The 24,569-nt window shown below is 47.7% G+C and overlaps 1 protein-coding gene and 1 non-coding gene across 17 annotated transcripts in view; both read left to right on the forward strand.

Moving 5' to 3' along the window:
• The first annotated feature begins 1,127 nt into the window (after positions 1-1,127).
• Positions 1,128-24,569, forward strand: part of SEC14L1 (SEC14 like lipid binding 1) — a 140,683-nt gene continuing 117,241 nt past the window's right edge. For 9 of the 16 annotated variants that reach the window (XM_073311092.1, XM_073311090.1, XM_073311103.1 and 6 more), the window contains exons 1-3: positions 3,129-3,415; positions 3,543-3,649; positions 17,610-17,661. In XM_073311092.1, coding sequence (XP_073167193.1) covers positions 3,564-3,649; positions 17,610-17,661 — 138 coding nt within the window. In that variant the 5' untranslated portion in view covers positions 3,129-3,415; positions 3,543-3,563. Of the gene's footprint in view, positions 1,290-3,128; positions 3,416-3,542; positions 3,650-9,436; positions 9,505-14,315; positions 14,390-17,609; positions 17,662-24,569 lie in introns of those variants that run through there. The other 7 variants (XM_073311099.1, XM_073311107.1, XM_073311095.1 and 4 more) reach the window with 6 other exon arrangements.
• LOC140898427 (small Cajal body-specific RNA 16) lies at positions 3,760-3,941 on the forward strand. Its single transcript, XR_012154987.1, has one exon.

The raw sequence follows: 24,569 nt of genomic DNA on the forward strand, positions 1-24,569 counted from the left end.
TGTAATTCTCGTGACTTCAGTGGAGTTGTGCCAAGGGTGAATTTGATGCAGTGTTATAATATAAAGTAGCAGACGTGCATGGTACAATCAGAGGGCAGTAATAAAGTTTATAATTTACTTGGCTGCTACAAGAGAAAGTGTCATTGAAGTGCAAAGTATTATAACTGTTTACAATTATTAATGTATTGTCCCATAACCCCCCTCAGAGATGGGTGGGTAGGAAGGTGTTATAGCAAACTAATAACTGCACTACTGCCCTCTATTGTGTACACCCAGAACATCTCCGCTGTGTCATCGGCCCTGTACGGCTAAGTGGGTGTCCTTTTGGAACAGGAGGGTCTGAGTTTTTATGCTGGCTGTTACTGGAAATCTCTGGATAGCCTCAGGATGTAGCCTTGTGATCGTCATAAATAAGATGGCCATAACATTATCCTCCTACTCCAGGTGGGGAAACTGCAGCAGGGAGCAGAAGTGACTTGTCCAAGGTCCCATCCCCCTTCCAGGGGTGGGAGGCGAGAAGCCAGGAGCCGTGGGGCCAGTCCCACCCTGCTCTATGGAACCCTTTATAAAGAGGGGGTGCTGAAAGCGATTGAGCCAAACTGGAAACCCTGGATAATGGAAACCTCTTCAAAGCAGGAGGTGCTACTGCAGCCCCACCCGCCTAGTTCCATCCCCTAGGCCCTGCTCTCAGCGCTGCTCCACGCTGCCCTCCCCCGGATGTTTTCTGGGGGTGCAGGGTGCCCCTTGCTTCACCCCACTTCCAGCCCTTGAAGTTCTGGGGGTGTCCAGGGGCTGGGGGGGGCGCTACCCCTGGGGCTGACCCCCCAGGCTCACCCCGCCTCCCCTCACTGCTGGGTCCTACGTCCAGTCCGGTAGGGCGCCCCCTCAGCGCAGCTTCCCGCCCACGGGCTGGGCCCAGCGCCGGGGTCTGCCGTCGCCGGCCGCGGGGTCACGTGCCGCGCGGGGCCCTGGGTGAGCTTGGCGCAGCCCGGCAGGGGCTGCAGCCGTTGCTGGCCCTTTAAGGCGGCTGGGAGGACCGCAACTTCCGCGGGCCGCTCTTGGTTAACGCTTTTGGGCAACTTCCTCAGCAGCACCCTTCTAGCCGCCGGCTCCGCCTTCTCGACGGCTTCCTCTCCTTGGCCTTTCCCTTGCGGCCGCGCGAGCCCAAACGGCGGCCGGGTCGCTGGCGGGGGGGCCCGGAGCCCCCGGCCTCCTTCCCCTCCCCGGGGCCGCCAGTGGAGGCCAGCGAGGGGTGGGGTGTTCGTGGGGAGGGTGGATAATGGGAGCCAGTGAGTGAGATGGGGGGTGTAGTGGGGATTGGGGGCCGGGAAGGGAGGTTGCGGGGGGAAGTGTGGGCGGGGGGGGGATGGGGTGTATGTGTGTGTGGGGGGTAAATCATGGGGGGCCGGGAAGGGAGGTTGCGGGGGGAAGTGTGGGCGGGGGGGGGGGGAATGGGGTGTATGTGTGTGGGGGGTAAATCATGGGGGGCCGGGAAGGGAGGTTGCGGGGGGAAGTGTGGGCGGGGGGGGGGGAATGGGGTGTATGTGTGTGGGGGGTAAATCATGGGGGGCCGGGAAGGGAGGTTGCGGGGGGAAGTGTGGGCGGGGGGGGGGAATGGGGTGTATGTGTGTGGGGGGTAAATCATGGGGGGCCGGGAAGGGAGGTTGCGGGGGGAAGTGTGGGCGGGGGGGGAATGGGGTGTATGTGTGTGGGGGTAAATCATGGGGGGCCGGGAAGGGAGGTTGCTGGGGGAAGTGTGGGTGGGGGGGATGGGGTGTATGTGTGTGGGGGGTAAATCATGGGGGGCCGGGAAGGGAGGTTGCTGGGGGAAGTGTGGGTGGGGGGGATGGGGTGTATGTGTGTGGGGGGTAAATCATGGGGGGCCGGGAAGGGAGGTTGCGGGGGGAAGTGTGGGCGGGGGGGGGGATGGGGTGTATGTGTGTGGGGGGGTAAATCATGGGGGGCCGGGAAGGGAGGTTGCTGGGGGAAGTGTGGGTGGGGGGGATGGGGTGTATGTGTGTGGGGGGGAAATCAGGGGGGCCGGGAAGGGAGGTTGCGGGGGGAAGTGTGGGTGGGGGGGGGATGGGGTGTATGTGTGTGGGGGGTAAATCATGGGGGGCCGGGAAGGGAGGTTGCTGGGGGAAGTGTGGGCAGGGGGGGAATGGGGTGTATGTGTGTGGGGGGGAAATCAGGGGGGCCGGGAAGGGAGGTTGCCGGGGGAAGTGTGGGTGGGGGGGGGATGGGGTGTATCTGTGTGTGGGGGAAATCAGGGGGGAAGGGAGGTTGCGGGGGGAAGTGTGGGCAGGGGGGGAATGGGGTGTATGTGTGTGTGGGGGAAATCAGGGGGGCCGGGAAGGGAGGTTGCCGGGGGAAGTGTGGGCAGGGGGGGAATGGGGTGTATGTGTGTGGGGGTAAATCATGGGGGGCCGGGAAGGGAGGTTGCGGGGGGAAGTGTGGGTGGGGGGGGGATGGGGTGTATGTGTGTGGGGGGGTAAATCATGGGGGGCCGGGAAGGGAGGTTGCTGGGGGAAGTGTGGGCAGGGGGGGAATGGGGTGTATGTGTGTGTGGGGGAAATCAGGGGGGCCGGGAAGGGAGGTTGCCGGGGGAAGTGTGGGCAGGGGGGGAATGGGGTGTATGTGTGTGGGGGTAAATCATGGGGGGCTGGGAAGGGAGGTTGCGGGGGGAAGTGTGGGCGGGGGGGGGATGGGGTGTATGTGTGTGGGGATAAATCATGGGGGCCAGGAAGAAGTATGGGCAGAGAGGGGGGATGGCGTGTATGTGGGAGGGTAAATAATGGGGGCATAGTGAGGGTGTTGTGGGGTGTAGTGTGGGCCATCAAGGGGCAGGGGGTATATGTGGAGAGGGTGAATAGTGGGACTAGTGAGGGTTTGGGTGTAGTGGGTGAAGCAAGGGGGATGGGGTGTATGTGGGGAGGATGAGTAATGGGGGCCAGCTAAGGGAGGCTGGGGGGTGTAGTGTGGGTAGAGGGGGATTGGAATGTAATGTAGGGAAGGTGAATAGTGGGACTAATGAGGTGGTTTGGGTGAAGCAAGGGGGATGAGGTGTATCTGGGGTGGGGTGTATGTGGGGAGGGTGAATTGTGGGGGCAGTGATGGGGGTTGGGGGTGTAGTGAGGGCAGAGAGGGGGACTGGAGGAAATGCACATGGGTGTGTGATATGGGGGTCAGCAAGAGGGATGGGAGTAGGAAGCAGGGACGCCTTATTCTAAGTCTAGGCTCTGGATCTCACTGAGCCACTGGCCCCCTGTATTACTCATTTTCTGTTGATAGGGTATGTTGGCCCTTAGCTATCTTTCAGGGGTTTAGCTGGGTTACAGAATCAGTGGATGCCATGTTGTGCCCTGATGCCTGCAGCATGGTGGTTTTTGTAGCACAGATGGAATGAGGCATTTTGGTAAGTAGAGTGGAGATGAAGGCTGACTTGCCCTCACAGGCAATGAGAGAGGTTAATTGTGACTGACTCTTTCTCTCTGCTATTCTGGTTTTGGTCTCTGATCATGTGTCTCCAAATTTCTTGGCAGGGTTTACTCTCCATTGCCTAAATGAAGGAACAGTTTCCACCTCCGTCTTGGATTGTACTGGGGCTAGAGTGCATTAAATCCATTTCTAGTGGTGCTACTGATGTGAGGTAACTGTTTAACCATTTAATTGAAGTTTGATTTAGGATTTGCTGTTCTTTCCTTGGCAAGAGGCAATTGTACAGAAGCACAGGAGGTTGGCAGGCTTTGTAGAAAGCACAGGGTCTGGGAGAAGGCTGCTGTGTGGCTGGGCCCTTGGTGACACAGCTTTGTACCAGCCAGCCTGATCTCTTGCCCTAGAGTAATCCTACGCAGACTCCTTTCTAGAGTTTGCCCAGTGCAGTAGCAGGTGTGAGCATTCTTGCAGCATTTTGGTGGTCATGTATGATACTGCATACAAAATCTTTCCAGTTTAAGTCAAGGAAAAATGTATGGTTTACATAGTCACAGTTCTTCTTTATTCAGTATTAATCTCTGTTCTGAATTTTAAAACTCTGAGAGGTTATATGTAATGGGACCTAACACCAAGCTGAAAGAGTCATTGCCTGACAAACAAGCTCTACAGGTTTAATAATCAAACTTAATTTTTATAGATCACATTTTTCATTTTCTTTAACACTGCTGATTTCCAAATACCAATAGAAATCTGTGGATTTGGATTCTCCCATGTAGAATTTAATCCCTGGCTATTTATCTTAAATTTAAGATTTAATTTAAAAAATAAGCGTTTTACTTTCTGATTATATCCCTGTGTGTTGACAACCTAAGTGGATCTGCAGACAATAGACATGGGTGCTGTTAATTGTCTGCATGTGTCTCAATAGGAATATAATGCTGGAGCCTAATGATTTACCATGGTTTGTGTGGAAATTCATACTTCCCCTGCTAGTCATTCAGTTAGTGCAGTGTTTCCAGAATACTTCCAGCCCAGCCTATGCTGACTCTATAACAGTGTTAGTATGAACCATATTTTAAAACAGTGCAGCTTGCATTGTTCCTTTGCCAGTATAAATAGAACCTAACTCCCTTTCCTTCTACTCCATTATAGCCAGCATAATAAGCAGAACAGTGGCTTTTTGAGAGTCAATAATATGATTAACCCTGTACGGTACCTAGACAACAACAAGGTCCCTGCCTCAAAGGGGTTGGCGGGGGGACTTACAAGCAGACAGACAATATCCCAGTTTACTGAATGAAGGCCTGAATTCTAATATTTTTTTTAAAAACTCAATTTGTTGGGTCGTCATTGAAGGTTTTATGAGGGAAGAGTGCTTTAAGGAAGGATTTGAATAGTCAGAGTAGCTGTTGAGTGCCCAAGTGTGGAGGATTGTCTTTGGCATGAGAACCACACACTTCGAAAGCAAGAGCCAGGAAAAAGGGTTAATGACACTGCTTCTCATATGCTGTTAGAGGACATGACCCTAAACAGTGAATGTGCCTCCTTGAGGACACCAGAAGGCCAACTGGGGGGCCTTTGGTCTCCTGGTTTAACATCTCAAAGTCTTCCCTGAATCCTGGGTAAGGTTAATGTAAAACATCCACTATTGCAACTGACTAGCAGAAGGAAAACCGGTAGAACCTCAGTCATGAGAGTTAAAGTTCCAGCTAACCTCCTACCCTTCCGTTAACTGACCTGCACAGTGATGCTACATCTTTTCACTTGAGACTGCTCTTTAGCCAGATAGTGACTCAACCAAGGAGATGTAAGGCTTGTCCACACTTGAAAGTTAATGCAGGTGAAGACAGAATGTGAACCTAAAGCGCAGTCTTTGTTCCTGACCAGCAGCTGCATGTGTGAACATTCTTATTCCAGAACAAGAGTCCTTTGCTTCTCTTTAGTTTAACCACTGTGAATTAAGCTAAATGGGAACAAGGCATTCCTGTTCCAGAATGAGTGTCCACACATGGAGGTGACCAGGAATAACTCTGTGTAGATATACCTATAATAAACAACACAGGTGCAGAAAACATGTAACAAATTAACAGGTGTCTGTAGATTTGGTGAACTGGGTATTAAAATCCTCGCAGAGAGGCAGAGCCCACATAGGTGCCAAAAGTTAGGCTTGTCAGTACTCTCCTAAAGGAAACTCCTGCTGCTTTCTCAAGGCTTAATTGCTACTAGACATTTGGTCCGCCTTGAGGGTGGTGATAGAAACCCAGCAGAGTCTGGGTTGGGAAGCAAGATTGAGTGTTCCTTAATCATTCTAGAGTATAAGTTTGACCCGGTTGGTTGGTTGGTTGCTGGCTGACACAACCTTTGTATTTGTTGGAGTCTTGGTGGCTTAGAGGTGTCTCACTACATTGACTAAAACAGACCTTTGAGCCCTTTTGAACAGTCAGTTGCTGCAACAACTGGCCCATCACAAGTTAATAAAATAGTAGTTCTCCCCCAACAGAAGGTGGCATTAATTAGAGGCAACCATTTTGTTGAAATAGGAGGAGAATTGGGGACCACTGGCTTCTCCAGGTGAAGAAGTGTCAAGTGGCCTCTTAGCAGTGCTGTAGCAAGGAGAATTACCTTCCTTTTCCAGGCAAAGCATTAAATTATGAATCTTTAGGAACTGGGACACCTCAAAACCAGTGTTAAGACTGAATGATTAGTGGTCTTTTTTCATCATAATGTAATATTGATAATCATAATGTAACTTATCTGGCACTTGCCTTTTTGGATGTACTCTGTATACATTACTTGATTTGTGGCAAGTAAATGGATACTCTTCCAGATTGCAGTAAAATAAAATTGATATACTGCAAAGTAACTGCTAACTTAAATACCCAGCGCTTGTCATATTTTCCTAAAATAAATCAAGAAAGCAGCTGGCTTAATCTGTCCACTTTTTCACTGAGATTCATAGCAAAGTTTCAGCAAATACTACAGAATCGATCTTTGGCTATCTGTCCCTCTTTTCTTTTTCTTTTAAATAACCTAGTGGTTTGGGAAGTCTGGTATTAATCAGACAATGTACAACCAGGTATAAGTTTAATGTTCTAAACAAATACTGACAGGTTTCAGAGTAACAGCCGTGTTAGTCTGTATTCGCAAAAAGAAAAGGAGGACTTGTGGCACCTTAGAGACTAACCAATTTATTTGAGCATAAGCTTTCGTGAGCTACAGCTTATGCTCAGATAAATTGGTTAGTCTCTAAGGTGCCACAAGTCCTCCTTCTCTTTAAACAAATACTATATCTCCTGGTGTGACTATAATAGTGATGAGACCTGACACATCCATCTGACACAACAGTCCAGTAGAGGCCAGGAGAAAAGTGTTATCACTCAAATAACTTCTTAATCAGTGTGTCACCAGGCATGTGTACTGCAGTTCTGAATAGCTGAAGCACAGTAGGATTTTAAAAAGTGCCTAAATGATCTAGGAGCACAAATCCCACCCTAATCTGCAGGTGATGCTCTAGTGCCCTCAGCTTCATCTCTAGTAAGTCTGCAACTAAGTTCTAGTTAAAATTAAATGATATTCCTAATATATAGAAACATCTAACCGCAAAATGGCTTTTGACTCTCTTATATGTGATTAATTTATGACACTGTCCCTGACTAACAGCTAGGCTCTCTTATCTAGGTGCTCCATAGTATAAAGATAAGTTTCTGCTGATTTAGAAACTGGCTGATGCCTCCTGGGTAACTATTTATTCAGAAGTAGCTAAAAATGTCTATCCAGAACTTTAGTTGGAAGCATTGGAATTAAACATATAAATTAGGGCTAATAAAGTACAAGATTATAGGCTTTCAGTTGACCAGGAGAGGGCAGTGTAATGGAATCTCAGACAGCAGCTAGTGAACTCTTCACTTGTCTGCTATTATATTAAGGGTGGGCAAATTTTTTGGCCTGAGGGCCACATCAGGGTTGCAGAACTATATGGAGGGCTGGGTAGGGAAGGCTGTGCCTCCCCAAACAACCTGGCCCCCTCCCACTTCCCGCCCCCTGACTGCCCCCCTCAGAATCCCCAACCCGTCCAGCCCCCCCGACCCTTGTCCCCTGACCCCACCCCACCCCCCCCGGACCTCCAACGCCTCCCTGTCCCCTGACTGCCCCCCCGGGGCTCCTTGCCCCCTTACCATGCCGGAGCCAGCCACACCCCCATGCTGCCCGGCAGGAGCAGCGGGTCAGAGCGCTGGCGGCACGGTGCGCTGAGGCTGTGGGAGAGGGGCCAGAGGCTAGCCTTGCCAGCCAAGAGCTCAGGGGCAGGGAAGGACGGTCCTGCGGGTCGGACGTGGCCCACGGGCTGTAGTTTGCCCACCTCTGTATTATATGGATTAACATGCTCTGTTCAGTTTTCTTGCTCTGAAAGGCTCTTTCCTTTGAGCTGGCAAATGCTGCTCTTCCCTGGTGTACAAACCAACATGAATCATAGAATATCAGGGTTGGAAGGGACCTCAGAAGGTCATCCAGTCCAACCCCCTGCTCAAAGCAGGACCAATCCCCAACTAAACCATCCCAGCGAGGGCTTTGTCAAGCCTGACCTTAGAAACCTCAAAGGAAGGAGATTCCACCACCTCCCTAGGTAACGCATTCAAGTGTTTCACCACCCTCCTAATGAAAAAGCGTTTCCTAATATCCAGCCTAAACCTCCCACATTGCAATTTGAGATCATTACTCCTTGTTCTGTTTACTTGTACAGAAAAGTATATATTAAGCAACCTGAGCCCTAAATAAAGCAGATCTGTTTATCACGAACGGCAATAAAAACATATTTATTTAGCGTGTCTTTATAATCAAACACACACTTCCAACATTTGATACGGTTGTGGGAAGGTTTGTATTCTAAACTAGCAGAAGACCTCATAAGTTTTGGCGCACACGTCATTTCCAAAGTGAAGTTACAACTGGTTAAATATTTAAAGGGTATTAGGCAAGATAAAGTACTGCATAAGGAACAAGACTTATAAGACATTTTTCCCTCCACCCAGCGTACAGTGTAGTACAACTACTTATAAAAGTTGTTGTTTAGTGGCTGCTGTTGAGAGGTTTGTTTTCTTGTAGCTTTTTCTTCTTTGTAAGCCAAAGTAAATATTTAACTTGGAGACCAACATTTATAAGAATATTAAAGTCAGCAACTTTAAAATAACAACCTGTGTGCATACACAGCAGCAGGGAAGAGGAAGGCATTTGGTAAGGAGAGTGCTGTCACTTTTAGATTATCTTATTGTAACTTGATATAAAATTTCTCCATCTGTTAATGTAAAATCTCACTTGCCAGTTACTAGCATAAGATATTTTAACATGAATAAAATACTTGCAGGTCCTTATGTTAGGCAGTTTAGTATATATAAAGTTTCAGTAGTATTGTGCCTGGATAGCTGACCTTGTCAAAATCCAGAAATCCTTCTCTTCAACCAAAGTAAGGGAAGGGTGCATTTGTACCTTCGCCTTGAAATTGCCTGAGTTCAACCATATTTTGGCACTTGTCTAGGCTAGCATCATCTTGAGCCAGGCATTCTGTATTTGTGGCAGGTAGGCTGAGAGTTACTAGGCCACCTTTGTTTATGGAGTGGTAAACTAATGGGCCATTTTGGTATGGGGAGTACTTGCTTGCAGTCTTCGAGGTCTTCTGTAAATGTGGTCAACTGCTCATCAGACCTTCATCTCCTGAGAAACTAGCTCCATTTGCACTTGTCCAAAGAGCAGGCCCCCACTCTTTTAAATCCTGCATCAATACCTTTCACAACGGAACTTTAGAGCATCTGGATATAAGGCTTTTGGTGAATTCTGCATCAGCTTCATTAAGCTATCACAATGACTTGCAAATGTCACCCTAAGCTGAATGTACTTTCTAAGTTTGCTTAGCTGCTCGTGTTGCACTCTGCACAGCTATGACCTGCCTGTAGGTGAAGCCTTTTGTACTTTGTTCTTGTACTTATGTGTCCTGATTATTTCTTTCCAGATGACTTGACTGGAAGATTACACCATAATAAAGGAGCAGGATGCCATCACTTCAGCTTGACTATCCCTGTATGTAGTCTTCTAACTTGTAGAATGTGGCTTTGCCTAAACACATGAATAAAATCTAACTTTCAAAAAAGATCACTGTAACTCTTGTTAAATTCCTGCCATATAACATGCACAAGCCAAAAGAGGTCCTCAGCTCTGCAAGTTTCTTCTGCACTTCTGGCAGTGCTAACTTTTGGGAAGTAGTGTAGTCGTGGCAAATGGGACACTTCCTAGCTGTGATGTGGTGCTTTGAGGATTTGTAGAAGTAATTCAAACCTTGCTGTCCTTGAAGAATACTTCAAGAATTTGAGAATATATTCTTGACGTGGCACTTCTCATTTTCTCCACTAGAGGGTGCAAAGGTATGTTAAATGGCTGAATTACAATTAAACAGAGCAGATCCCGAGACTTTTAATGAGAAACACATGCAATGAGGGGAGAGCTGGGTTGGGAGTACTTTCCAGTTAAGGAATTCTCTATCTCAATTGGCTTTTGTCCAGGATGAATGCAGATTATGTAAGGGGCCAGCTGTACTGAAAATGAAATCCACATGACAATACATGTTGTGCATTTAGGAGCTAGTATTAAGTAAACAGTGTAGGAAGATTTCAGAGTAACAGCCGTGTTAGTCTGTATTTGCAAAAAGAAAAGGAGTACTTGTGGCACCTGAATTCAGGGTAGGAAGAGGGTCTGTTGTACTCATTTATTGAGGGAGAAACACCCAGTAGTGCCTGCTGACTGTACTAATTTTAATTTACTCTGCTGTGTAAAATGTGGCAACCAGGAGACTTACCCTATATTGAGGGAAATAGCCTACTAAATCTGCAGCATGTAGCTAGTACTATCGCTCCAGACCAAATGTAAGAGGCCCGTCCTTCACACTTGGCATGGGAACTTGGTCTAAGGCCTTGTCTATGCTAGAGAACTGCTGTGGTGCAAGTCTCAACAATGCAGTGACTCCATGCTAGCCCATCTGTTCTGGGTATATTCAGTGCCTTGCATTCCTGCATAGTACTCTCTGCAAGTGCTGTTAATTGTGGTACTTGGGATGGGTATACTCAGTGGTGACCTGGAACCGGTTTGCTCGCGGGACAACCGGTTCTAAAAGGGCTTCTAAATTTAACAACTGGCCAAAAGTGGCACCTTAAATGCCGACTCTGTGGGTGCTCCGGGGCTGGAGCACCCACAGGGAAAATTTGATGGGTGCAGAGCACCCACTGGCAGCTCCCCAGGCCCAGCTCACCTCCGCTCCGCCGCCTCCCCTGAATGCGCCACCCCGCTGTGCTTCTCTGCCCGCCCCACACCCCCCTCCCCCCCCGGCTTCCCGCGAATCAGCTGTTTGCGCAGAAAGCCGGGTGGGGGGGCTGAGAAGCAAGCAGCGGCTTTGTGCTCAGGCCCAGGGAGGCAGAGGCAAGTGGGGGAGGGCGTGAGGAGGGGTGCCCGTGCCGCAGCAGGTAACCTGGTGGGTGCGCGCAGGGGAACCGCTCCCCGCCCCAGGTCACCTCCGCTTCCCTGGGCCTGAGTGCGAAGCCGCCGCTTGCTTCTGAGCCCCCCTACCCTGGCTGCGAACAGCTGATTCACGGGAAGCGGGGAGGGGGCAGAGAAGCAGTGTGGGGCAGCGTGTTCAGGGACAGAGGCGGAGTGGAGGTGAGCTGGGACTAGGCGCGGGGCGGGGAGCTGCCAGTGAGTGCTCTGCACCCACCAAATTCTCCCCGTGGGTGCTCCAGTGATCAGTGGGGGGAGCAGTTGCTCCCCTACCAGCTACGCTCCCCTGCCCCTAGGAGCCAGAGGGACATGCCGGATGCTTCCTGGGAGCTGCCCCAGGTAAGCAACGTCAGGACTCGCCACCTGGCAGGTCCCTCTGGCTCTTAGGGGCGGGGCGCAGTGGGCACCCACTATGGTGGCCCACAAGATCCTCCTGCCCAGTTCTGGGGGCAGTCAGGGGACGGAAGGGGGGTGGATGGGGCAAGGGGGTGGGGGGGGCCTCAAGGAACACAGGGGGTTGGATGGGGCAGGGGTGGGCCTTGACACCCTCGTGGGATGAGGAGGGAACCGGTGGTTAAGATTTTGGCAGCTCATCACTGGGTATACTGTATGTTTGCATCTGTTCTGTGTTTCCATCCCCAACTTCAAATAACTCTGTCCTGCTCAAGGATCCATGCACCAATTGTGAGAGAAAGGGGCTATGCCCTAGTACTTGCAGATGCTATAAAGGAGGGTCACTCAATGAACAACCCATAGGATTGGATGGTATTATGATGAGCAACTTGGGTGTTGCAACTCGAGGGAACAAGGAGGCTGATTATTCTGAACTGATTTCTTCTCTTTGGATCATACCTTGTTGTGTGTGGTTTGTTGCTGAACTAACAGTTTTCTTGTGTTCCCCTTTTGATCTACAGATAGGAGTGGTATGGGTTGGAATGAGGATGTTCTTCCAGGCCTATTGATAGTGCCCAGTCAGTTCCCTCATCTAATGCAGTGGGCCCTAGGCAATCTTTGGTCCTGGGTTGGGGACGACACAAACGAGTGCTGGACACTATTGCAAGGCAGGTGGAATTACTAGCGAATAGGTTGGGAGCAGTATTCTGACCGCATAACGTTGTGCGAGATATGCTGAGGCAACAAACGGACTGCCATAGCAACCCTCCTAAATGCAGTGTTGAGTCTGTGCATGCAGTTGCTGCCAAACAATTTCTCTCCTTTGTGTTTTCAGGTGCATTACTAGAGAATAAAAGGTCGGGAGCAGTATTCTGTGTGGCAGTGTGAGAGTTATGCTGAGGCAACAGACAGACTGCCGTAGTTCACACACTGCTATGCAGTTAGAATATTGCTCCAAATCTATTACGCTCTAGTGATTCACCTGCATGCACACGGACAAAGGAGAGAAATGAATTGCTGAGCAGCCACTGCATGCGCACATTCAACACTGCATTTACATTTAGGGTAGCCCTGCTGAGGCAACAAATGGACAGCCATGGCAGGCAAACTTCAGTGTAACGCAGTGTTGCGTGCGTATGCAGTGACTGCTGAACACTTTCTCTCTGTGTTTTCAGGTGAATCCTTATGACCCTTCCAAAAGACGCTTCCATAAAGCAAAATTTTAAAGCTGTATTTTCTCTCTTGTCCTCTGCTGCTCTGGCTCTTTGAATGTGGGATCAGGGAAGAGGCAGAGTAGAAAGTAGCTGAGTATCAACTTGGTTGCTCTCCCCTCCCCTTTTACCACTCCCCCCAGCCCACCCTGACTGAGTTACTAAGTGAATGACTTGACAGGTGTCCGAAGCAGTCCTTCTAAGCTGTAAGATTGGTCATTGCTGGATAGGCAGGAGCATTGTGGGACATTGGGACTGCACTTGGAGGGCCAATTGCAGCAGTCACACTAGCCCTTCCTGTCTACAGTGGCGTTGTATTGGAAATCGCTGTGTCTCTGCACCACCTATTTAGCTTTGCCTAGAGCAAGGGTCATGACAATGAAGAAGTAAATGCCTGCAACAATGCATAAGTAGGGCCCTACCAAATTCATTGCCATGAAACATGCATCACACACCATGAAATCTGGCTTTTGTGTGCTTTTACCCTATACTATATGGACTTCATGGGGGAGACCAGTGTTTCTCAAATTCGGAGTCCTGACCCAAAAGGGAGTTGCAGGGGGGTTGTAAGGTTATTTTAGGGGGGTCACAGTATTGCCACTCTTACTTCTGCGCTGCTGCCTGGCCAACAGCCGCCGCTCTCTGGCTGCTCAGCTCTGAAGGCAGTGCCTTGCCAGCAGCAGCAGCGCAGAAGTAAGGATGGCAATACCATACCATGCCACCCTTCCTTCTGCACTGCTGCCTTCAAAGCTGGGCAGCAGGAGAATGGTGGCTGCTGACGGAGGGCCCAGCTCTGCAGGCAGCAGTGCAGAAAGAAGGGTGGCAATACCATACCCTGCCATCCTTCTGTGCTGCTGCTGGCGGTGGCTCTGCCTTCAGAGCTGGGCTCCCGGCCAGCAGCCGGCACACTCCAGCTGCCCAGCTATAAAGGCAGAGCCGCCACCAGCAAAAGCACATAAGTAAGGGTAGCAGTACCGCAACCCCCCCCCAATTCCCCCCCTCCAAAAAAACCTTGAGACCACCCCACAACTCCTTTTTGGGTCAAGATTCCTACAATTACAATATCATGACATTTCAGATTTAAATAGCTGAAATAATTAAATTTATGATTTTTAAACTTGTGTGACCATGAAATTGACCAACATGGACTGTGAATTTGGTAGGGCCCTATGCATAAGCATTTGTGTAAAACAAGCATTCCAGAGGGGATCACAATGCCAAAATTCTCTACCTTAGGCAATGCTGAAGGGACTGTTTATGCCTCATTCTGCCAGTACATGCTGGTCAGTCTTGTAACTGGAATAACCCTCGGAGGGGAGTGATACTACTGTGCTTCATGCCATACTAACTTAAATGTGTTGCCACTCTGTTATGAAATAGATGGCTAACTCATTGAGTTATTTTTCACACTGTACTGCTTGGTGAACTTGAAGATTAACATGTTTATTCCATTGTTCAGTTATACTGTAACTTGTCTTCACTGCTCCCTACCTGCACCAGGGGTAGCCTAATGCATGTACTAAGTGTGTGGCTGCTTAGTGGCCCTTGCTTCAGTCTCATTCTGTCAGTATTTTCCTTTCCCCAGCGGCAGCCTCTTGGCAGCACCCAGCTACTTTGAGAGATCAGCTGGAGCCCACAATGAAAATGCCCGGAACCCCAATCCTGTGCTGCTATAGAAACCCACCATCTCCACACTAATCTCAACCCACCTTATAGCTACTGGCTGGGGACCCACTCTTGGCTTTGCATCGTCTGCAAAACCTAGAGCTGACTCTGGTTTGGAGCTTGTATTCTAGAAGCTCTGAGTTGAACCTTACGTAAGTCATTTTCTATTGGCAATGGTGTATTTACCCCTCAGATCATGCAAGGTCTTGCTTGGGGCAGGTGGGCCATGCAGAGCCTCACTGAAATCAGTGGGACGTTACATGTCAGCAAGATCTGCCCATATGGATCAAGTTGCAGGTTCAGGGCCTTAGGCCTACTCAGTTTGTCTGTAAGGAATCTGGAATGGGTTCTTGTAGATTTTATTCAAAGGGGAAAAAAATGCTTCTTTCTGAATGATACTTGGCTTCTAGGCAAGGAATATTAACATTTTACAAGATCAAAATTCAAATTTTCTTACCATGCCTTGGCATAAATCGTTAGTAGCTGCTGTTGTGTGCGCTTAGCAGATCGCGCTCTTGCACAGGCATCTGACAGGAGATGCTAGCTATCTTCTAATGGTCATACTGGTGTACTTGCCAAGTGCGGATGTGACTTGCCCAGGCTGATCTCTTAACACTTTCGCTGTCAATACAATACACTGTCTGAATTACTTAGTTATGCTAGACGTATTGCTGTAGACAGCCCATTTTGCCTAAAATGGATATCTTCAGGAGACTTCACTTCCATACAATCAATGTGCAGAGGCCTGTTTTGTGTATTGGTGTAAAATTGCAGTAACTCGATTAGTGATTGTAAACATCCTTAATTCTAAGAGAGCAGAACTGACTTGTGAAAAATGGGTCAGTTGTTTACTTGGGGCTGTGTAATTTGCAGAACTTGTTTAGTATCTAACTTGTTTTCCAGCAGAAGTGATCCTTGCACGTTGTGGAACTGACTTATGTCTGTTTGAAGTAGAGAACGGCGCTAACCCTAACTTCTCCTCTCTGCCTGCTTTAGCCATATAATAGGCTTCACTCTTTCATGCTCTGCTATGTGGAGGGATATACCCAGATTTGCTTATCAATTACCCACTTTATTTTCATCTAACTGGTAGCTGCTGAGGGCCTTTAAAATCACAGATTACATTTTATTGCTAAGACTAAGAGGGTATCCAAACACGCAAGCCACTCAGTGTTGGTATTAGAGATATGTATTTTATTCTTAAATTGTTCTGCTGGGCAATCTCATACAATTAACAAAAAGTAAATGTATTAATCCATCACATAATTCTCTTCCCTGACTAGCTCTAAGCACTCCCTTTGGCTGTGGTTCTCCTTACTGACTTTTTAACTGAAGGGAAGCCTAGTTGCAAATGTCACTTGGAATAAAAGCCTGTGGTAAATCGGGTGACTATATCTACTCCTGCTCCCTTCACTCCCCCCAGCCATGCAGTTCAAAGGAAGTTGGCACCAGACTGGCACTTGGGAGACCAGGGTTCTGTTCCCAGCCTTGCAGTTGACAGAACACTGGTCTCCCAAGTGCCAGTCTGGTGCCAACTTCCTGCATCCTTGCTGCAAGGAGGATGGATTACCAGCACAAGTGGAATCCATGCTCTAATCTAACCCACATCCCCAGCCAGGCCAGCTTGAAAGCACCACATAACTTGGATGAGAGAGCTTTGTGGGTGGATGGGGGAGTGGAGCAACATCCACATAAGAACCTGAGCTAGCTTCAGTGAAGACGTATCCCTAGCCTTGGTGCCTCAGTTTTCCCATCTGCACAGTGAGAATAAGGGGCTTTCCCATGTTTATAGAGTGCTTGGAGAACTACAGGAGAGGCGTGCTGTATCAGCTAGCCTCACATACGTCAGGATAAGCAAGCATTAGCATCTGTGGGTCTCCCTCATATGACAGACTGGAAATTCTACAGCTCCAATTTTGAAAAAGTTTTATACTGAATAACTAAACTGCTCACTCGAGTTAGCACAGCCCTTGGGCTTATTCTAATATTCAGTTTATTTTTATTGGCCAGAGCTGCCTTGTCCTGGGTTAGGAATAAACTTCCATGGACAGTTCTTGCAGTAGCAACCTGGGAACAAGAAATGTCCTATCCACTATAGTGATTATTATTTAGAGAGGCTGGGTGGAGGGAGGATTGACTGATCAACCAGGTGCACCTAACAGCCTGCCCCAAGGTCGGGATAGGTTACACAGAACCAGTCCAACTCCTCCGTTTTGCTTTGAGACAGTTCAAATATGAAGGGCTTAGACAGGAAAGGAAACCTCAGTGTGAATCTAGACAAAGCCTCCCTTGATCACTGGCTGAAAAAACAAATTCCTCCACCATTTCAACATAGGGCCCTGGCTACCTGAGGGGTTACTTTGTGTGGCTCTAAGCAGCCCTAAGGCCAGCATAGCTTGCTCCTGGAGGACCACCTTGATGGAAGGGAATCCTTAGCTGCTGTGGAGAGACAGTGCGACTGCTCCATGCCAAGCCCCTCCATGTACCTGGGGGAAAGGAGGACGGGGCTGGTGCTCCTTGGGGCCATTAGACACATGACTTAGAGAAACCCACGAGTTGTTAATTCTGGCAGGGAACCAGCCCATTGCACAGCTGGACCAGGATCATGAGAATGCGAAGACAGGGCTGCTCCATTGCCCACTGCAGCCACATCTCTTTCCTTACCCCTAGTTGAGCTGTACATGCCTCAGCTGCAGCTGTGGATTGGGACTAAGGTCTCTGGTAAAGCTTTTTTGTTCCTTTCTCCCTGTGTCCCTGGTTTGGCGTGCAGTTAAATTCTCCACGTTTCATGCGGAATGCCTTGTAGCTGTGGTTTTTTTGGGAGAAAAAAGTGGGGGACTGTTTTAAAAGTTGTCTGAAAGCAGGCAGCTGATCCTGATGTGGTCTAATGCAGTCACTCCCAACCTCTTTGGATTGGCTGCTGCCTTTCCCTCACCATCCCTGGCTCCCCTTGCACCACATCTCATTGTAGCTGCCACCATCACTCCTTATTTCTGTCCACTTGCTCTCCCTCTTTTTTTTCTCATTCACACTATTCTTATTCTCCTCCTCCTGCCCCCAATCCACATTTGGAGCTTGGCATGCCATGCCTGCTGCCACTGTTGTTCTGATTTCCTCTCTAACCTGTATAATTACAAGCTATATAGTCTGCCTGTATTATGTAAATTAACTTTTCAAATCCTAGGGCTAAATTCACCCCTCAGAGACCAGCACAATCTTCCATTAGGTTCAGTGCAAGTCAAATGCTTTTCAGTAGGAGAACTCTGCCTGTCATTCACATGTGGTCCTGTAGCATTTACTGTGTCTGAGTGGAGTGCTTAAAGCTTCTATAAATCACTGTGTTATAGACATGCTCCATCTCTTTCTCTGCAGTGCCAGTCATCTACCGGGTCAACACTCGGCCACTTTGGTGGTTCTTCATATTGTAAGTAAAACACTATGATTAAAATACAACTAATTGTTTAAAGGAGCCTCCTTATAACCACAGGTTCTGTGTACTTTGATAAGGCGAGCTATGCACTTGTTTATTCAGTTTGCAGCAAGACGTTCCTTCCTGACTGGGTAAGAATAGTTTGTCTCATTAGTACATGAGTCTCCAGAGCAGTGAGTTATCTGTTTGGACTAATTCCACATGCTGACTGAGAGCCCAAGAGGAAGTGTGCTTTGTTAGAGAAAGGGCCTCTTGTTGGAAGGAATGTTATTCTTTGGCAGGTTATGGTCTCAATCACATTTGCAAAGATCTTTGGGGAATACAGGCTTTCAGCTTGTCCTGAAAGTAGCAGAGGCAATGTGTTCATAGGTCATGTATTTATAAATATGGATTCTTGTCCTGACTTCCAATCACTCCATTTCATGAACATCAAATGGGCAGAACTAGTTCTAATCAGTCGTATGTAGAGGGAGTGTGCACTGATAGCATTTTTGTCCTGTTTATCTAATTGTAGGGTGACACACAGCGCCCTCTCTTCACAAATGTAACATACACAGCCTTCCATTTTGGTCCCTGCTCACTTGCCAGTGGTCTTGGGGTCGCTCACACCTCTGCTAATTGTCTTTGGGTCTGCATAGCACTCCTTGTTATTTTAGTTCGGTGTCCTTGCACAGCACTGTTGACCATTTTGATTTCTGTCTTTTTGCCATTCTGGTCATAGGTATCCCTGGAACAGGGTCTGTTAATCATGCACTATGACTTGGGATAGGAGACTAGAATCAGGTTATCAAAGTTATTTTCTTTTGTAATCTAAGATAGGATTTGAACCCAGAACACTAAACATGACCATATTAACCCATTTAGTGCCACCCCTCCCCCAGCCTCCTGACCAGATAAACAGCTAGAATAGTAGCTATCAGCTATGTCTTCATTAGGAGAAGAGGTGTGTTCTTAACTCAAGGTAAACTCCTAGTGAAGACAAGGCAGTTTGTAGCTTTCATGTGAGTTAGCATGTCTGGTTAAAAGACCAAGCTCCCCCTGTGGGTTTTAATTTGATCTGCCGAGTTGTGTGAGAACTACAAACTTCTTGCTTTCACTAGGGTATTAATGGGAGTTCACTAACTCAAGAATATCCCCTTTTTTTCCTAGTGAAGACCGGCCATCACTAGCTTTGTCTTCACTGCCAAAAAATTGTGTCTACAGCAGCATAGCTAATGTAGTTTTTATGATGAGGAAACCAGACAAAGTCAACTATGGGAAGGGGATATAGTGCTGAGCTTGCCTAGCTACCTCATGCTAAAAACTACAGGTGCCTTATCTCCACTAGGATTTTAGAGTGGGAGAGCAAACACATGTAGTTGTCTCACTATAAACCCCTCCCCTTCCCAATGTGCACGCACACCTATTTTTGAAGTGAAGACAAAACCACTGTCATTGCAAAGATGCCCAGTTAGCAGGGATAATACTGCTAAGTAAGAGCTACTAGCAGTATCCTTTGAATAAACACATGATGATTTCAGGAAACACTCCCTTGTCTGAGCAGCAACCGATTCCTCCTGCTACCCAGATGACCTATCATGTGCTATCACATTCATGTTATGATAATGCTAATAAGTACAAGGATTGGCATTTCAAAGGTAAACCCCCAAATGGAATTTACAACTTAGTGGTCAAGTCCACTTGGACAGCACACTATCATGTTTCTTTTAAAAGGGACATGAGTTTGTCAAATACTGACATTCAGCTCATGCAATAGGATCCTAACTTTCTAAAATTCCTTTTTTCTAAAGGGAAAAAACCCATGTTTGATTGGGGAGATTTAGCCACAGGTTCATTATGACAGTCTGTGCTCTTCTTGCTGAGCATATAGTAACAATTAGGGTGACCATATTTCCCTATGCTGAATTCGGGACACCTGGTAAAATTACTCATATTCAAGTGAGTTCAGTGGCAGTCAATTTGAATGTTTGTATTACATAGTTCTGCTTAACATCAAGTTGACTGAGCTCCTATCATAAATATAAAGGGAAGGGTAAACCCCTTTAAAATCCCTCCTCCCAGCTTTTGAAAGTATCTTGTCTCCTCATTGGTCATTTTGGTCAGATAAGTGGGGTGCAAGGGTTGGGAGGATTTTCCTCTGGCCAGGAGGGATTTTAAAGGGGTTTACCCTTCCCTTTATATTTATGACAGCCCCTGTTAAGAGAAATAGTGGGTGGCTGGCAAGCGGGGATCTGGCCAGCAGCAGGACCTGCAAGTACTGATTGGGGGAAGGGGGGGGAGAAAGACAGACAGAAAATATGGGATAATTTTTGCCCATTTTTAAGAAAAAGTTGGGACACCTGCAGGAGGGCTTAAATACAGGACTGTCCCTTTAAAAACGGGATATCTTGTCACCCTAGTAACAATGGATAAATGCTTTCACCACACATGAGCTCTGCTTACGCACAGAAAGATGGCTTGGGTGTGATAAGGCCCCACATAAATTGTTAAACCAAAGAAGCCAAGTTCATCTCCTTTCAGGCTACAGCAAGCTAACGAGTGTTTGCTAAGTGGGAAAAGGACAATAATCAATCCTGGAGAAGGGGAGACTTTCAAGCTTCTCAGAGGATGCTGCAGACAACCCAGAGCTCTGTCACAGAGTGAACTTTGAGAGCTGAATTTCCAGCTCAGCTTTTTCATGCATTGCAAGGTCTATTTACTTCTTCAGCCGTGAGAGAATACGAATGCTGTGGTGGGAAATCTTAGATATTTGGTGAAATATTGGCCCCACTGAAGATAACTCCCACTGGCTTCAGTGGGACCAGGATTTCACCCCTTATGTCTATCTTGTATTGCTGGGTTATTGTGCAGATGTTAACAGGTGAAGGGGAGCTGGGGTTACAGGAGTGATCTATTAGTATTGGTTTATGATAGTGCTGTTCTGCAAGCCTCCATTAGGGATTGAGGCCCCATGGTGATGCAACAAGAAGAGATGGTCCCTGCCCCAGAGTATTTACTAGCTCACTAATAAGCATTCTTAAGGATTGCCAAGGAATGGCTATGGTAAGGGGTAGATGACCTTTTTAATAGTTGTGTGTATATATGTTACTAAATAGCATCCTAAATCATAACCTTGCAACTGTTGCAACTTTTCCCATGCCCTTGCTCATGGTATAGATTCCAACAAGGACCCTGCAGGGTCACCGTTCAGCTGGGGCTTTGTGAAGTAAAGATGTTACATAACGTGCGTTCTGTTATTCGCCTGCAGAGGAAATAAGTTCTTGGCAAAAGCACAGTGTGCTGAAAAAATCCTGAGCCATAATTCTGACACCTTGTGAGAGTGCTGTGACATTCAAAGAGTGGGAGGGAGGTAGATTTGGCAGCTTGTTGCAAATGCTACTCAATTGGTGAGAGGAGATCTGACAGACACTTTGAAACCATGCTGCACTGGGGAGAACTGTCACCATTGTACTTGGCCAATGTGGGGTGGGATGGGAGAGAGAGAGCTCATCATTTCCAGGAGCCTGACCTGTCTAAATTGTTCCCTAGGCCCACAAGGGTGAGTAACATTTAAAGTAGAAAAGCTAACCCTCCCCTATTGGGAAGTCTGTTTGATCTAGCCTACTGCGTGTTTGTGTTTGAAGCTACCCACTCTTACTCTCAACATTGGTGATGAACTAGAAATTCCTTTTCTTCCTATCTGGGGGACCTCTGTACCTCTATTGCTACTCATTTTCCGTCACTTACACCCTGGGGTCAGAGTGATCTTCCTGCCAGATGAGGATTGGAGGTATGTCACATGGTCACTGTACACTCCCCACCTAGGTGCACTGCTGTGCCTCAGTTTCCCCTGTATCAGCCTGTCACGTACACCCAATGTACTCCAAGTACTGAGGTACCCAGATACCACAGTGATAGATTCCCAGTCTATGGAGTCAGGGATGTGCATGGGGAAATCAAATCTTGGTTTTCTGCATAGTATCAAATCTAGGTCCCCTTGAATGGTAGCATAGAGCCTATCCACCAATCAGGCCAGAAATGCCATTTTAATAGAAAATCTAGAGCTGGCTTAAAAAACTGAAAGATGGAACCATTTTCCATTGGAAAAAAGCGATTTAATCGAAATACAAATATTTTGCTGGCAGTGTGTACATTTGAACAAAATCTTCAATGGCAAAACATCATTTTGACTTTCTCATTTTGTTTTGATGTCTAAATGTTTTGTTTCAACTTTATCATTTTGATTCATTTAGCTTTGACTTTTATATAAATGTATTTTACTATAGTATACATTTAATATTAATGTATGATGCTTATTACATTTAATATATTTAAATGTTAATGATATAAGTCAAAACTAAATGAATCAAAATGATAACGTTGAAGCAAAATAATGTGACCCTATCAAAATGACACATTCAATTCTCCTGAATTAAAATTTTACAGAATTTTCATTTAATAGGAAATTTGGGATTTCTGCTTTTTTTTGTCCTAATTTGGAATTTTTTTAATGTTAGGGTTTCCCACGTAACGGCAATTCAGGTTTACAACCAGCTCTAAAAAAGAACCTTTCTGGAAATATATGTACCTGCCACTCTGATTTGCATAGGAATTAAGACGGTGAAGATTGCGGGGTGCAGCCCCTTCCATTCATGTAAACCGCTAATGAGCAGCTTGCCTTCACCCTTTTCTCCCACTGCCCTTACCTACTTTAATGGCTTGTAACATTTAAGGGTGAAGGCAAGCTGCTCATTTGCGGTTTACATGGTAGCCATATGGGAGACCTGTTAGCTTTTCCTGGATTTGAATGCAGTCAATTAAAATAAATGTTACAAGCTTGAGACTTTTCCCATAGAGTTGCTGGAGCATCATCTGGAGCAAGGAGAAACCTCTCTGCTATACATGTTCTAATGTATGTTCTCTGTACCTAGCTGCAGCTGTTAACATATGCTTTGTGCACTGTTCAGGACTTAATCTGTGTGCTGTACAACAGTTTGAGTGACAAGGCAATCCCCCCAGGACTAAAACAAGAAAAAAAAAAACATCTCCTGTTAACCATCCTCAAGCTGCAGCAAGCTAAGTAGAACACTTGGCATATTGCTTGTGACACTATGTTGAGCTGCCAGGCGCTGGGGAAAAATGTATGAATTGGGGCTTTTTCCTTCATGCATGCAGGGGGAAGGAGGGGAGGAAATGTCAGATCTCTCTTCCTTTGCCATTTAATACTGAGCACTTTCCATTCTCCATGTACTGTGAAAACATGAATTAAGCCTCACCTCACACCAGTGAGCTAAACCTCATCACCATTGTACAGCTGGAGAAATCAAGTAGAGAGAGGTTAAATAACATGCCCAAGGTCATGCAGTGGCAGAGCTGGGAGTTAAAAGCCAGCAGTCCCTGACTTGCAGCTCCATGTTCAATTCACTAAACCAAGCTCTCTCACTGATGAGCATGAGCCCTGGGGTGAAATCTTGGCCCTACTGTAGACAAATGGCCAGACCCTGGGGTTTTGTAGGGGGGCTGAGGTACAGACTGTGTGAAGCCAAGCCCTGAATAGAATCATAAAGAGTAGGACTGGAAGGAATCTCGAGAGGTCATCTAGTCCAGTTCTCTGGACTCAAGACAGGACTAGGTATTATCTAGAGTCTAGACCATCTGTGCTAGGTGTTGGCCTAAACTGCTCTTAAATATCTCCAAGGATGGAGATTCCCCAACCTCCCTAGGCAGTTTATTCCAGTGCTTAACTAGAAGGGTGAGGTCCTACTTGAGGGTTCATTGGATTATACTCTTTTGAATTGTTGGACTTTTATGTTTGTTTGTTTCCTGATTACTCTTGGACCCTAGCACCTCAAAAGGGACAGGACTGAAGCTAGGGTTGCCAGGCACCCAGTTTTTGACTGGAACGCCCGGTTGAAAAGGGAGCCTGGCGGCTCCGGTCAACACCACTGACCAGGCAGTTAAAAGTCTAGTTGGCCCAGTGGGGCTCCACACAGCTCCTGGAAACATGGTGCAGGGGCCAGGCACTCTGCACCTCGAGTGTGCCTCCCTGCCTCGAGTGCCGGCTCCACAGCTCCCATTGGCCGGGAACTACAGCCAATGGAAGCTGTGGGGGTGGTGCCTGTGGGTGCACACTGCACAGAGCCACCTAGGGCCTGGACATGCTGCTCACTTCCAAGAGCAGCATGGAGTCAGGGCAGGCAGGGAGCCTGCCTTAGCCCTGCTGCACTGCCAACCAGGAGCTGCTTGAGGTAAACGCTGCCCAGCCGGAGTCCGCACCCTGAACCCCCTGCCCCAGATCAGAACCCCTTTCCACACTCTAACTCTCTCCCAGACCCCAAACCCCCTCCTGCACTTCAGCCCTGAGCCCCCTCCCACATTCCAAACCCCTCGGCCCCAGATCCACCCCAAAGCCCGCACCTCCAGCTGGAGCCTTCAGCCCCTCTTGCACCCCAGCCCGGAGCCCCATCCTTCACCCTTAACCCCTCATTTCTGGCCCCACCCTGGTGCCCGCACTCCCAGCTGGAGCCCTCATCCCTTCCCAACCCCCTGCCCTACCCAGCCCAGTGAAAGTGAGTGAGGGTGCGGAATAGTGAGCGATGGAGGGAAGGGGGTGGAGTGAGTGGGGGCAGGGCCTCAGAGAAGGGGTGGGGCAAGGGTTTTCTGTTTTGTGCAATTAGAAAGTTGGCAACCCTAACTGAAGTGTGTCTGGGCTGGAGGCCCAAACCAATGCTATCTTGTTGCTCACAGAGATGTGCAGCTGGGTGCATTGTGCCCTGATAGATCATGAAGGGGTACTGCAGGGGTCACAATCCCCAAGGTCACTTCATTGTCCTCCTTCAGACTCTCCTCTACTGTGATGCCCACAAGCATCTCAATAAAGGTTAAGTCGCTGATGTGCTGTGAGTGCTGCCTATCATGCTGAC

This window comes from Lepidochelys kempii, chromosome 14, assembly GCF_965140265.1.
Source record: "Lepidochelys kempii isolate rLepKem1 chromosome 14, rLepKem1.hap2, whole genome shotgun sequence".
NCBI lineage: Eukaryota > Metazoa > Chordata > Testudines > Cheloniidae > Lepidochelys > Lepidochelys kempii.